This window comes from Sphaeroforma arctica, assembly GCF_001186125.1.
Source record: "Sphaeroforma arctica JP610 unplaced genomic scaffold supercont1.471, whole genome shotgun sequence".
Lineage (NCBI taxonomy): Eukaryota > Ichthyosporea > Ichthyophonida > Sphaeroforma > Sphaeroforma arctica.
The window spans coordinates 12903-26139 of NW_014040087.1; the positions used below are offsets into that span (position 1 = coordinate 12903).

At 50.1% G+C, this 13237-nt stretch overlaps 12 protein-coding genes across 12 annotated transcripts; 4 read left to right on the top strand and 8 right to left on the bottom strand.

Annotated features, from left to right (window-relative positions):
* Positions 1-34: 34 nt before the first annotated feature.
* SARC_06536 (hypothetical protein) lies at positions 35-568 on the bottom strand (the record flags this gene model as incomplete). Its single annotated transcript, XM_014299538.1, has 1 exon — positions 35-568. The coding sequence occupies one exon, from the start codon at positions 566-568 to the stop codon at positions 35-37; it is 534 nt and encodes a 177-aa protein (XP_014155013.1).
* A 332-nt stretch (positions 569-900) lies between these two features.
* Positions 901-1568, top strand: SARC_06537 (hypothetical protein; the record flags this gene model as incomplete). The annotated part of the gene is made up of 2 exons (XM_014299539.1): positions 901-1008; positions 1041-1568. The coding sequence occupies 2 exons, from the start codon at positions 901-903 to the stop codon at positions 1566-1568; spliced, it is 636 nt and encodes a 211-aa protein (XP_014155014.1).
* A 580-nt stretch (positions 1569-2148) lies between these two features.
* SARC_06538 (hypothetical protein) lies at positions 2149-3792 on the bottom strand (the record flags this gene model as incomplete). The annotated part of the gene is made up of 1 exon (XM_014299540.1): positions 2149-3792. One exon carries the CDS (start codon positions 3790-3792, stop codon positions 2149-2151), a length of 1644 nt encoding a protein of 547 aa, XP_014155015.1.
* Positions 3793-3800: 8 nt separating this feature from the next.
* SARC_06539 (hypothetical protein) lies at positions 3801-4460 on the bottom strand (the record flags this gene model as incomplete). The annotated part of the gene is made up of 1 exon (XM_014299541.1): positions 3801-4460. One exon carries the CDS (start codon positions 4458-4460, stop codon positions 3801-3803), a length of 660 nt encoding a protein of 219 aa, XP_014155016.1.
* Positions 4461-4582: 122 nt separating this feature from the next.
* Positions 4583-4852, top strand: SARC_06540 (hypothetical protein; the record flags this gene model as incomplete). The annotated part of the gene is made up of 1 exon (XM_014299542.1): positions 4583-4852. The coding sequence occupies one exon, from the start codon at positions 4583-4585 to the stop codon at positions 4850-4852; it is 270 nt and encodes an 89-aa protein (XP_014155017.1).
* Positions 4853-5014: 162 nt separating this feature from the next.
* On the top strand, positions 5015-5368 carry SARC_06541 (hypothetical protein; the record flags this gene model as incomplete). Its single annotated transcript, XM_014299543.1, has 1 exon — positions 5015-5368. One exon carries the CDS (start codon positions 5015-5017, stop codon positions 5366-5368), a length of 354 nt encoding a protein of 117 aa, XP_014155018.1.
* An 8-nt stretch (positions 5369-5376) lies between these two features.
* On the top strand, positions 5377-5769 carry SARC_06542 (hypothetical protein; the record flags this gene model as incomplete). Its single annotated transcript, XM_014299544.1, has 1 exon — positions 5377-5769. One exon carries the CDS (start codon positions 5377-5379, stop codon positions 5767-5769), a length of 393 nt encoding a protein of 130 aa, XP_014155019.1.
* A 51-nt stretch (positions 5770-5820) lies between these two features.
* Positions 5821-6291, bottom strand: SARC_06543 (hypothetical protein; the record flags this gene model as incomplete). Its single annotated transcript, XM_014299545.1, has 1 exon — positions 5821-6291. One exon carries the CDS (start codon positions 6289-6291, stop codon positions 5821-5823), a length of 471 nt encoding a protein of 156 aa, XP_014155020.1.
* Positions 6292-6533: 242 nt separating this feature from the next.
* Positions 6534-7007, bottom strand: SARC_06544 (hypothetical protein; the record flags this gene model as incomplete). Its single annotated transcript, XM_014299546.1, has 1 exon — positions 6534-7007. The coding sequence occupies one exon, from the start codon at positions 7005-7007 to the stop codon at positions 6534-6536; it is 474 nt and encodes a 157-aa protein (XP_014155021.1).
* A 240-nt stretch (positions 7008-7247) lies between these two features.
* SARC_06545 (hypothetical protein) lies at positions 7248-8222 on the bottom strand (the record flags this gene model as incomplete). The annotated part of the gene is made up of 1 exon (XM_014299547.1): positions 7248-8222. The coding sequence occupies one exon, from the start codon at positions 8220-8222 to the stop codon at positions 7248-7250; it is 975 nt and encodes a 324-aa protein (XP_014155022.1).
* A 540-nt stretch (positions 8223-8762) lies between these two features.
* Positions 8763-9050, bottom strand: SARC_06546 (hypothetical protein; the record flags this gene model as incomplete). Its single annotated transcript, XM_014299548.1, has 1 exon — positions 8763-9050. The coding sequence occupies one exon, from the start codon at positions 9048-9050 to the stop codon at positions 8763-8765; it is 288 nt and encodes a 95-aa protein (XP_014155023.1).
* A 93-nt stretch (positions 9051-9143) lies between these two features.
* Positions 9144-9700, bottom strand: SARC_06547 (hypothetical protein; the record flags this gene model as incomplete). The annotated part of the gene is made up of 2 exons (XM_014299549.1): positions 9144-9535; positions 9637-9700. The coding sequence occupies 2 exons, from the start codon at positions 9698-9700 to the stop codon at positions 9144-9146; spliced, it is 456 nt and encodes a 151-aa protein (XP_014155024.1).
* Positions 9701-13237: the final 3537 nt, after the last annotated feature.

Below are 13237 nucleotides of genomic sequence, written 5' to 3' on the forward strand. Positions count from 1 at the left end.
ATATACATACATACATACATACAAACAAACATTCTTACATTCTTACATGCATGCATCCGTCACCCGCGACCTCGCGGCCGAAAACCTCGACCACGTCACCTGTCGATATGTGGTCTGAGATCAACGCATCAACGAGAGATTGGAACACAAACGCGTCGATTTTAGAATCAGTGCCGGACACAACAAGACTTTTACCGTCGACAACCGTATCAATCGGCGCATGGACCATCTCGGATGTAGACTCGTTGTAACGGACAAGGTTGCCCGCATCGGTGGACTCGCGGACGGGATTTACGCACAGCGAGTTTGATTGCTGGGTGTTGAGGGCGCTGCTGTACGCGTTAAGTACAATCGTATTGTCGTGCTGATTTTCGCGGCCGGCCCGTGTCCCAATGGCAATGGCTTGTTCACCCTGGTTATCATAACCGGCTTCGGTACCAATAGCCACGCCGTTATCCTGTTGGTCGGTCATACCGGCCGAGTCACCTAGTGCGACGACGGAGGACCCCTGACGTACTGATCCGGCACTACTACCCAGCCGCACCTTTGAATTCCCGACTTTCCACATTACGAGATCTTTTTACGTGATGGATTTTTGTTTTTATATATAGCCGGATGTTAAGTGGACATATCGAAATCCGGGTTTGTACAGTTGAACAAAAGGAAGAAAAGGGATGTCTGGACCTTTTTGTTTGATTTTGTTAATAATAATAAAAATGTCGCGGTTCGAGGGCCTGATCGCGGCATCGGGGTGATATCTGGCACTCGAACGAAACAAGGCAAAAAAAAAAGAAGAAGAAGCAGTTTGGGCATATTTTTAGAAGAAAAAAGCGAGACTATCCCTATACTTTGGGTATATTTTTCATTTTCTTTTTGTTTGATTTTGTTTATATATATAAAATGTCGCGGTTCGAGGGCCTGCTCGAGGAACTGGACGTCAATGTCCAGATGGGGTTCCACGATACTACGGTGGGGTACATTGACGAGGTGGCGCTGCACCTGGAGCTCGTGGACGTGCTGACGTCGTATACACTAATAAGCTGCCGGGCTACAAGAACATCTGCGCCTTTGTCGAGTCGCGGATCCTGAAGAACCAAAAGTTTAAGATCAAGATTGTGGCGTGTATCCCGGCCAAGAACGGGTACCCGGTAGAGATCAGGGACCCCAAGCACCCGCACTATATTGGCCAGCGACGGTTCAACACGGTGATTGACCTGTACCCGTCACTAACACGGGACCCGTCGATGTTGTTGTCGCTGAGCAATCCGGGCCAGGACTTTACCACCATTTCGTTTGACTTTTCAATCACGGGGAGCAAGCAGGAACGCGGCCACGACTTGCGGTGGCCGGTCGTGTACACGAATTCTAACATGAACACAAACACAAATGCAAACAAAAAACAGACGGGCGAGGCGAGCTACTCGCACGAAAACATGACCCACGGCCTCTCGAGTATGATGCGGCTCAGACCGAGCGCGGCGGTGTACGAGTACATGAGCGAGTCAGAGTACGATCGCCTGATTGAGAAACGGAGAATCGAAAACTTTAGGCTGGATAATAAAAAATAGGTGAAAAAAAAAATCAAAAAAACCGTTATGCATTTTTTTTTGTATTCGTTCCGTCGGTGGTAAAAAAAAAAAGTTTCCCAAAAGTAAATAAACAACTTAAGACAATTGCAAATCATGCCGTGTCCATCAACTGCATGTAACCCCACCACCGTCGATGGCGACTGTGGCAACTTTATTGTTATCAAGAGCCCACCCTGCCCCACGGCCTGCCCCACCGTCTGCCCAACCATTCCCCCGGCAGTTAACTACTACCTGCTAAAGTCCGTGTGCTCCCACCCCCCCGGTCGCGACCCAGCCCCCCTGCCCCACCGCCGTGCCGAGCTCCAGCAGTGTCAAGTTTATGGACATGAACGGGCCTCTGGTTACCAGCCGTGCCGTGACGGGTACGCGCAGTTCCTACAGTACCGTTAGTTTTTTTGTGTGTATGTATATGTGTATGTATGTGTATGTGTATGTGTATGTGTGTGTATGCATGTATGTGTGTATATGTGTATGTGTGTGCATGTGTGTGTATGTGTGTATGTGTGTTTTATTCAGTTTCAGTGTAAAATTACAATCAGGAATTTTGGTTACACTAAAACTAGATCGCGGCAGCGGCGATACTGCTGCTCGATACGCGTCTCAAGCGTGTCACGCACCATATCCCAGTTGACTCCGTTCTCCACCATAAACTCGGGCGCCACCTCTCCGAGCTCGTCCATGCCCAGTCCGAGCCGCATCGCGTTGTTCCCTTTCCGGATCGGTACACGCAGCAGACGGTCGATGAGCTCGTCCGCCACGTCCAGCCTAACGTCCATGCTCGCACACCCCGCGTGTGTGATCTCATGCGTTTGGGGGTGGTAAAACATGCGCGCGCCGCGCTGGTCGTTGCGCATTTAGTACGGCAGAAACGTCGTGTTTGCATGCACGGGCAGCAGGGTGGTGGACCCGAGCTGGACCGAGTTGGTTGGCATAGGCACCCCGCGCCAGCGACTATGGACTTGGCCCCCTGCTGCACGTACCCCGCACCCGCACCCAGCGTGATCGCGCCACCGAGCTGGTTATGCATCCCGACCATGTCCCCCACGGCCACGGCCCGTGCACCCTGGTCCACGTTGCCGGCCTTGTACCCCATGGCCACGGCGTAGTCGCCCTGGGTAGTGGCGCCGGCCGCCACGCCCACGACCACCGCACCCGTGCCCTGCCTCTCACCGCCGGCATCCAGGCCAATGGCCATCGCGTACTGTCCCTGCGACAACGATCCGGCGGCCACGGCCACGGCGTGCACGCCCTGTTGCATGGCTCCCGCGCTCTCGCCGAGTCCCACCGACCCCGTGGACGTGCCGTCGTTGCCCACGTACGCGCCCATGTACACACTGGGCGTCCCGTTGCTCGGTACATTTTGGGGTGCGGTATTTAGCAGCTGGGCTACGAGACTATTGGCAAACGTGTTGCCGTTCCACAGCACGTAGTCCCCGTCACCCACGTACGGCGTGGTGTGCTGCATATCCAGCCCGCCGTCCGTGCCCCGTGGACCCTCTGGACCTTCTGGCCCCGCGGGCCCCGCCACGGGCTCGTCGAGATCAATGGCATCGGACCCAATTTTGCCGTCGACCCCCACAAAGTACGGGATCTCAATCACGGTTTGCGTGTTCAGGGTTAGTTGGAGACTCTTGGTTTCGCTGCAATACACGATACCCTTGATACCCAGCCCACGGGGACCGGTATGGCCCTTGGCCAACGACGTTTCACCGCTGTTTGTGTACTCGTACACACTGCCGACCTCGAACTTGACGGGCTGTTTGGGGGTTCTCCCACCCGCACTGGGTTGCCGCACCCCAAGATGTATCTCGAACATGCCCCGCGGCGTGACGGCCAGAAGCTCAAAGTGGAGCCCGTCCAGCCCCTTTGGGCCCCGAATACCCTTGGTGGCGCGTTCGGTGCCGTCCGTGTACGACACCGTGACGGTATCCGCGTTCTGGTCAAGCACCACACCGCTCACACCCACGCCCTCGGCGCCCTTTTCGCCGCGCGGCCCCGTACTTCCTTGAGGGCCCGGGGTTCCGGTGAACGTTTTGCTGCCGGCGACTACCGTGCGCGCGTCCGACATCTGGAGCTCAACATGGCCCGTGTGCTCGCGTACGCTAATGGGCGCCAATTCGGTACTGTCATCATCAGCGTCTGCTTTCATCAACGTACCCAGTTGGATTTGGCGCGTACCCTCCGCAAGGTCCATCTGCAACATGTCGCCCTCTACGCGGACATTGGCCACGCCCGAGCCCACCTGACCCTTTGGGCCCTTGAACGGACCCAGATCGTGGACCACGCTGTCCGTCTGTCGGGCGCTTTGACGATCTGGTCAACACATGCGCCCCTGGGACCCTGGGACCCTGGGTCGCCCATGCGTGGCAGGGTTACGGTCGACATCGCGCCCGTGGCCAGTTGAAAGCTCAGTGACGACGATTGTCGCACCAAATTAGATTCACCATTAGATTCAGAATTAGAATCAGAATTATAATTAGATTTAGAGTTGGATTTCACGCCCACAATACCCAAATCGGGCGGACGTGATACCACGAGCACCGTATCCAGATCGTACGCGAGCAGCTGCAGCTTGGGATCCGGTGTCGTTTCGTTTACGGGCCCAATTAACGTGGCATTCGTGTGCTGCGTGTTCATGGCCTTTCCCGTTGCATTAACCACAATCGTGTGGGCGTGCCGCGACGTCGAGCCCGCGAACCGTCCAATGGCAATGCTCGTGTCGCCCTGGTCGCGGTGCCCGGCCCCGTACCCAATGGCAATGGCATCGCGGTGCTGTCCAGTAAACCCGGCCTTGTTGCCTAGACTAATATTGTTACGCCCCCTGTTCCCGGGCCCGTGCTGGGCTCCCACGCTGATACTTCCGTCGCTCATTTTTGTTGTTGTTTTTTTTTCGTGACAATTTGAGGTTTGCCTCACATTTCGCCGGTATTTTTTTATTTCTTCTTTTTTTTGCGGTTCAAATAAACACACAAGTAAACCCTTAACCCTAAAACATGTCACCGATCCACCGTCCTCGAAGAAGCGAGCAGCACCTCTCGGCATCGCAAATCCAGAAACTGCGGAACAGTGAAAAACGCGTAGACCGCAACGAGGTCCTGGCGGCACAAGAGGTATCGGACGATTGTCGACGACAAGATCAAGGAACTGGCTCGAGATGTGGAGGAAACAAAAATGGACCTCGAGTACGCGGTGGACGTGCTAGACGATTACAGGGGCAAGGCAAAAATCAAGGATCTTGGAATCGAAAACTGCGCCAGCTATAATAATAAAAATTCCCCACCATGTTTATTTCGCAAAAGTTTTTTTCGCAACTACAAAAAATGCTCTTGTCCAAAACCCACATTGCCGTATTCATAGTCACAGTATTAGTATGTGTGATATGTGCCGTGCTATATATCCAGAGACGTTCGCGACGGAATGTTCCAATGGCAGATAACAAAACCAGGGTGGGTAAAACCAGGGCTTGTAAACCGTGCACGTGCAAACCCAAAACGGCGGCCACCGCTGTTGTAGGGGGGTCGTCAACGACGTCCTCGATCCGGGGTCTCAGCGCATCCACGATCATGTACATCCCCATGCCATCGGATGGCGCGGGGTCCATTGTGATGCTGGACGGAGACGATAGCGCAAGCGAGGTGGCAAAGTACAAGGCCAAGGGGTTCCTCGTGGCGGGATACATATCGGCCAGAAGCTGGGAGGATTGGCGCGACGACAAGTCGGCGGTTACGAATGTTGGGATGGGGAAACGTGGCTTAAGTTTGACAAGTGGCCCCAGCTAATTTCTGGCATGACGAAGCGCATGCAAAAACTCAGAGAAAGGGGGTTTCAATATGTGGAGTTTGACAACATTGAAAAATCAGGGGAAAGTGACGCTGACCAAATCGACTATACCCAAAAATTGGGGGAGGTCGCCGTCGCCACGGGACTTGGGCCTTTGTTCAAGAACGTTGCCGATCTGATTCGCAAGGATAAGACGGTGCAGGACAATTTCGTAGGGTTCATATGCGAAGAGTCGATCCAGTGGGGCGACACGGAAGTGTTCCACGAGGTGGCCGCAGGGAAGAAGCCGATTTGGATATTCGAGTACGAGGACGTGTCGTCGTCCGACGTGTCGAAGAACAAGTCGCTGGCGACCGAGATTTGGTTCGACACAAACAGCGGCTGGAAAAGCCTCGCATAAGTCCCCCATGTAGTACCATTGGTATTCCCGCATGCATTGCATACACCAAAACTACAAGATTGAGCGGCGTGCACCTCCGCTCGTTAACTTCAATCCCTTACCTCTGGAGAATATTCCTCTTGACATTGATCCTCGGCCGCGTGCACCAGATCCATTATCACCTGACTTTTGACCCTTCCTACCTCTCGAGAATATTCCTCTTGACATTGATACTCGGCCGCGTGCACCACCATATGACTTTTGATATTTAGGAGTATCTGGCTTTTGTATCGTCCCACTCCTACCATTCTTTAGAGCCTTTGACTTGCGTTTCGACGTCAGTAGCGATTTTACCTTACCGAAGCTCTTTTTCATGAACGAGTCCTTCATCCCCGAAATGGATTTTAAGATGATCGAGCCGCTTCCAGTGAGCAGTGATATCAACTCGGCTGCAATGATAAACTGCTGCGACATGACTAATAGCTTCGCGACGTTCGTTTTGGGACTGTAGTCGCCGTATCCCACAGACGAGTACGTGGTCATACTAAAATAGAATGGATCAAGTTTGCTTGTAAAACCGAACGAATCGGCTGGCATGACCATGTATATGAAGCCGTACACGACAATGATTGTCAGGACAACCGCTATATTAATTAGAATCGTCATAATGCGACCAAGACGCGGCTCTCCTTTCAAAAAAAAAAATCTTTTCAAATTTCGATCGTTTTTAGCCCGCAGGCTATTTTTTATTCGCTCATATACGAGTACACAGTTTAGGATATGAACTAGTCCAGTCGCAAGCGTTTGCGCATCGGCGCTGTCATACACAGCTTCATAATCTGTACGTTGGCTAGATCAAGCTTAGTTCTGATCTCTCTCAATTCCTCAGCATGCTTGTGTTGATCTTCGTCATGACGTTCAGAAATCAGATTCAGACGTTGTGAAAGACGCGCATTCTCCTCCTTCAAGATCACCTTCTCGTCCTTCAACATTGCAATTTTTTCTTTCAATGTCACCTTGTTTTCTTCCAAAGTTTTCATCATATCGGATGTATGCTCGAGGTTTAGCTTGAGAGTCTCGATGATGTGAGACACATTCACGCTCCCCATCTCCTTCGCAATGTCGGTAATACTCAACGGCATGGTGTCGTGGAGCTCGTGGAAGAAGTCCTTCACTACCTCCTCGGCCTCGGAGGCAAGTTCGGCGGGCATGTATACAACAGTCATTCGTTCAGCTGTGTCCCTGCTAATGGTTTGCATTATAGCGTCGTTACAACAGTTATAATGATTTCCAACTGACGTTTGATTTCTCTTTTTTTTTTAACGATAATGAACAACTAGGCTTGAAGCGTTGGGCATTATATTTGTTTTTTCTTCTTCTATTAATTTTTGTTTGGTGGACTAATTCTCACGGAGACGCTTGCGAACGTTGGCTGGGACAGCCAGCTTGAGAAATTTATCGTTTGCATCCGCAAGTCTGTCTGTAAGTTTGACAATTTGCTAGTCTTTCTCGATAAGCTGACGTTCCTTTTCGGCAATCCGAGTGGTAAGTGTTGACAATTGACGATCCTTGTCATATAACTGTGCGTCTAACTGCTTTGCAATTGTCTGCAAGTCGACCTCGGCCTTCTCAAGCTTTTCCTTTGAAAAGTTCAAGTGCAAGTTGATCTTTTCAATTTCGTGTGTCGTATTGACCTTGGCATTTTCACCCCCGCGTTCAACACCAATTTTCCGTACGCTGTTCGTGATCAAGTCGAGCTTGTTCCTCGGTACAGACACGAGCTCGCTTTGCTTCTCATAAGCAAATGGCTTTACGATGTGCATATTGTTCATGTACATGTGAATTTCCTTCTCGGCTTTCCCAGCGAGTTCAGGCGGCATACAGCACATGACCAGTCGGGACGCGTTCGGGAAGTCGTGCTCTTGCATGCGTCTGAACAGATTTGTGTTTGACATGCCAAATTTGAGTACCACATCATCGTCGGCAGCATCCGTCGGTTCAGTGAGCTTGTTTCGTAAACTGCCCACGGTACCAACGTCCAACAGGTATATACCTGTCGGGTAACTAATCGTAAGATCAGGCGAGACGGTTGCTAGGGACGGTTGGGCTAGTTCAACAATCGTATGATGGTCGTTTATAGTAAACGCAAACAAAATCTTGCGGATCCAAATCCCGTACTGCGTGCCTCGGGCCTTGCGTGAAGAGACAATGTACTGTATGAGTCCGGCAAATTTGATGTATACCGGGTCGTTGATTGCTTTCCCGATTCGCACACAATTGTTGACGTCAAGTGCATCGGTGATAACTTGTGCTCTTGATGCCCCGACGAGCATGGCTATATCGACGGCCTTGAAGTATGTAGTTTCACGTCTCCCGTCACCTACGATATGAATGTCGATAGTGTCACCATTCTCGTCTACAAACGGCACACTCTCGACATTGGGGGGGCATTTGGGGATTACACGGGAACTCATCTGGACGATTGAATTGGTACTACGAATTATCCAAATGCTACATCCGAAATTTTCGATTTTTTCTTGGACCTCTGGTCCCAGACCTTTTGAACAGTGGTACCGTTCGAGTCTGTACCGCTGGTACAAATTCGGTCCCAAAACGCCTCTACCGCGTAGACTCGAACGGTATCTCAGGACCTTTTGAACAGTGGTACCGTTCGAGTCTGTGCCGCTGGTACAAATTAGGTCCCATAACGTCTGTACCGCTGGTACAAATTAGGATGCCTCTACCGGAACTTACATCAGTGGCACTTTTTCCAGATACCGAGCACCCTCGGCCTGGAACTGTGTATTGTCGACTACGACAATCTTCCCGTACACGTATCGGCTCTCCCCCGGTTTCAGATTTCCCAGGCTCGGCTCAAAGGTTACATATTCAGATCGTACAGGGTCGGTGCAATGCCCACGTTTGACACTGTGAGCCGAGTGTACCCGTCAACGTTTTTGCTTGCAGCCGTTACCTTGAGACGATATCCCATGTATTCGGACAGTTCCTGGACCTTAGTCAGTGTTTTTGCTTGCAGCCGTTACCTTGAGACGATATCTCATGTACTCGGACAGTTCCGGGACCTTGGAGCTGCTGGACGACATGATGCCTGATGTTCCGTTAGGTAGAATGTAGTGCATGGCGCGCGCTTTCATCAGCAATTTGGTCGTGTCCATAATTGCCTCCAATTTACCCTCGCCGTTTGAGAACTCCCCACCTTTCATTGTATACACGCGCTCGTTGTACTTGCATCCGTTGTACAGGCTCGTCTCATATGCCGACTCGATACCTTTGGTCTTCATGAACGAGTCGTAGAAAATACCGATTGTCGACTTGGTTCGAAAACTGTCACTGAGCACACCCTTCTTGTCGCCCACGCCCACGCTGACCGCAACCTATAGCGGGCCACGGTTGGCCTTGACGATATCAAAGAGCGTGTCCACTTGTTTAACGCTCGGGAAGTTTACGTCCGGTTTCATTGTAGTTCCAGACACATGGAATTCGCTCCAATAGCCAAACCCGAGCTGTAGTAGGCAGCATCGATTTTCATCGCGCAAATGCAGCGTCAGTTTTCCGAAGAGCTCTGATGCCATCTCCATCATCTTTGGATGACTCCAGTCATTTGTCTCATCCTCGCGTTTTTTCGTCGTTGCCCACGACGGCGTTCGGTACTCGTCCGGTCCGTTTGTGAAGATGAGTCGTACAATGGCACTCGTCCCCGACGCTAGTTTGTCAATCGCCTTGTCCAGCTTTGCGAACGTGACGCTGGTTCCACTGTAGCAGTCGTCTGCGTATGCGCGAACAAATGCCAGTTTCACTTTTTTTTGTCAGACCACACATGGGCATGAATCGGTCGATTCTTTACCGCCACTAGTGTCCACACAGTACCGCTTGATGAATTGTCGTCATCGTCGTCGTCGAAACTCGTTTCACCTGGTGGAAGTGCAACCATATTTTTGTTAATGTAAAAAGGAAAAGAAAAAAAGAAGAAGAAAACACATAGTTGCAACATCGCCGCCAGAAACGAAAAACCCCCATGCATAGATTATCGCCGTCTGAAGTTGTGCGTATGAAGTTACTGCTGAACGAAGAGGACCAATTAATGCCACTAGGGCATACACACAAGAAGGTTTATCCACAGCGTGTTTACCATGTCATAAGAAGGTACAGGCCGTGTTTAGGATGATGTATACGTTGCGTTGGATGTGAGATTGATGTAATCGACTTTTGAGTAACAATTTACAATCCCCCCTTCAGGTCCAGCAATTCAAGGGACTTGAGCATTTGTAGTGGAAACGCAGACATCGATAGTCGGGGAATAGTCGAGAAACTCCATGGCCTGTCGCCAATGCTGGCGATTTAGCATCCATGCCTCGCAAGTGACGCCGAGAGGTGGTGGGTGCGTGAGTGTTACATTTTCTATCGCCGCCATACGTAGAGTGGTTTTTCTGCTGCGGTGACTTTTATTCCGATGATACTCATCATATGTTTGAGTAGTAGCAGCAGGTGGGGTAGGAGTCGGAGTAAGAGTCGGAGTAAGTAGGGCGGGGATGTCACATTAGTGTTAGCGCCTTGACCGTGATCTGAGTAGTAGAGACAGGAGGATGCGAAGGTGGGCCAGGCTGTGAAGAAACCGTTTTAGTTTGGTTGGAGCGGGCCTGGGCTGGGAGCTGGGTAGGGGACTTTGTTTGACGAAGATGGGGAGAGAGTGTCTGAAGAGTGTCATACGATACATGGTAGCCTCCGTTACATCTAGGGATGTGTATAGATTAGGTTTTATATGACAGCTCGCAAGCTGGACTCGAGGATAGAAAATTCAGTTCAAAGCCATGATCTTCAAGCCTATTCTGCGATATAAGAGGTTGCTTAAAAATAGGGTCGAGATAAGTGAGACCCAGTCCTGGTAGAGTACCACGAGTGCGGATGATCCGCTCAGAATCATTAGCCAGTATGCTTGGAAAAGAACCATATGTGACATTTAGTAGTGTGTCCTGGGCAGTGGTATTAAGAAAATTAACAGTTGCGCCCCCGTCAATAAACATTTTAGTCGCGGTGGTAGGCTGGGTATAATTAACAGTGACACGTGTAACAAAAGGGTAACAGATGTTGTTTTTAATAGCACTACGGTCGCAGCAAGTCGAATTATGTCCCATACGATTACAAGTAGTGCATTGAAGTGTGCCTGCTGGACAGTTTCCATTGTTATGGCCCTTGATGCCACATCTGCTGCAGGCGATAGGACAATTCGATGAGCAATGGTTAATTTTCAACAGACAAAACAAGCAGGAGAGCGGTCGACACGGGAAGGGTCAGTATACATGCGTCGAGCTTGTGCACGAGATGCACGCTGAGCGGGCGTAAGGTGCTCTGGGTCCGTGTTGTACCATTCACCCAATAAGTCGCAGAGAATAATAGGCGTTAACGTAGCGCGCACATCTTTGGCCGTCATATACTGTCGAGTTTGTTCTTGGTCTTCTTGGGATAGGCCAGTAAGATAACAATCATTAATGAAAGTGCCAGTCAGAATGATCCCCTGAATTTCGGCATCGCAGCCTAGTTTCTTGCATCAGAGGGCCCAAGCACGGGAGTCTTCTTCGATGCCAACTTGGAGATTGCGAAGGTAAACCATGTTGATAGGCTGGGAGAATCGAATAGATTTATGGAAATAAGATTGACGAATAATATCGTATAGAGTCCATGGATCCTTCATCATAGTTTCTTTGTTGAGGGTCTCTCGTTGTTCGTCAGAAAGTGATCGGATGGGGAGATTTCGGGTTCCGCGATAGGAACCAATGGCTTTCTTGCGTGTCCGAAATCAGTAGTGCTTTCAGCTTCATGGATCGGTTCCTATGGAACCGGTTTAGCATCAGCAAGTCGGGTGGGTTTCAACACCTCGCAGTAATTTAGAATGTCATTAAGATCCCATTCATAATCGTGACCACCAACCTACCCACCAATACCACTTGATGATATCCACCGCCGAGAAACACCCCTCGAAATGTACTTAGACCCTTCTTGAATTGTCCGGTCAGCAATATGATACGTGGCACGAATACACTACTGATATTTGACCGCTCTTAGACTATGACAACCGATCTGTAACCGACATGGTCGCAGCACAATTTGCTACTACTCAACAGAACCCCATCCGGAACGCACGCGAACAGGGCACCTCTTTCTCTAATAACTACGCCAAAATATTTTATTAACTGATCTTCCTGACTTCTATCAGGAGCAGACTAAAGGTTATCTCATCAGTCGATCTACTACTGCACGTCGCGCAATCTCCATCAAAGATCACTGGCTCTTTGGTGAAGAATAGGTAATTATGAACAACATACACACCCCCAGAGTTAACAAAATAGCTACCCCACTATCCACAACTACTACGACCATTTCCCCCCCCCCTACCCCCTACCCCCTCCCCTCCTTCCCCACAATGCTATGTTTCTTGGTCCACACGGTATCACTCAGGTCGTTTCTCAAAGGCATGCAGCAAGTACAGCGATAAACAACACGCTACTTGGGAATGCAATTCAACCACCCTTTCGTGGTTGAATATAAATAAAAACAATTTTTCCTACAGCATGTCTATTCATATCATCCACTGTACAGAGTACGTCACTCGCACCAGTACATTGAACGTAATCCCCCGTCCAGCCATGTTGCCAGATTACTAATCGATGGTGGTACGACAGCTAATTACTTTAATTCCCATGCTAGGCACAAACTTATCCAACTTAAAACCGACCGCTTCCCTTTACAACTCGTGGACGGATCGGATCTATCACTGTGATCACTGAACGGGGTCTACTTCCTAACATTGGCATGTCGTGGGTACGCTATTTAGTAGGTCAGCAAGCGAATACATGGCACACTCGATGGTGTCAGTTTTTTTGTCAGCACCGGCTGAATTGGCCCAGCGCATATCCTCCATCGTCGACTCACTCGGCCCGAGCTTCTGGGAATTTACTGACGACTTCTTCCTACCGATATTTCCCGAACCACTACAACGGCTATGAGAGCCATACCTTATATACATACATTGTGACTAATCTCTTTTGAAATAGAAAATATTATCCCTATATCACACTCCCCCCCGCCCGCGCGCTCGTATAACAACTGATATTGCAGAATTTACTACAGGATAAGGGATTCACCCTAACATACCCTCGGCACTCCAACAGATGCATCATTATTAAAAGGCAACACATTATAACCAATCACGTGCACACGGAGGATACCACATCCCAGTTCAACGATTAGAGCAATTTAATGTCAATACAGCTCAGCCGCAAAGCCAGCCATCATCACACACTGCAGACAGAGCATCCTCCAATACAACAACATGCTTGCTGGCACCTGTGTCAACCACAAGCTCGTTAGCAGATAAGACCAGATCACCCACGCCCAGCAATGCAAACGCCGAATGTTCGCTGATTGTGTTCTCCAATTCAGCTTCAGCGATTGAGGTGACGGATCCATCCAC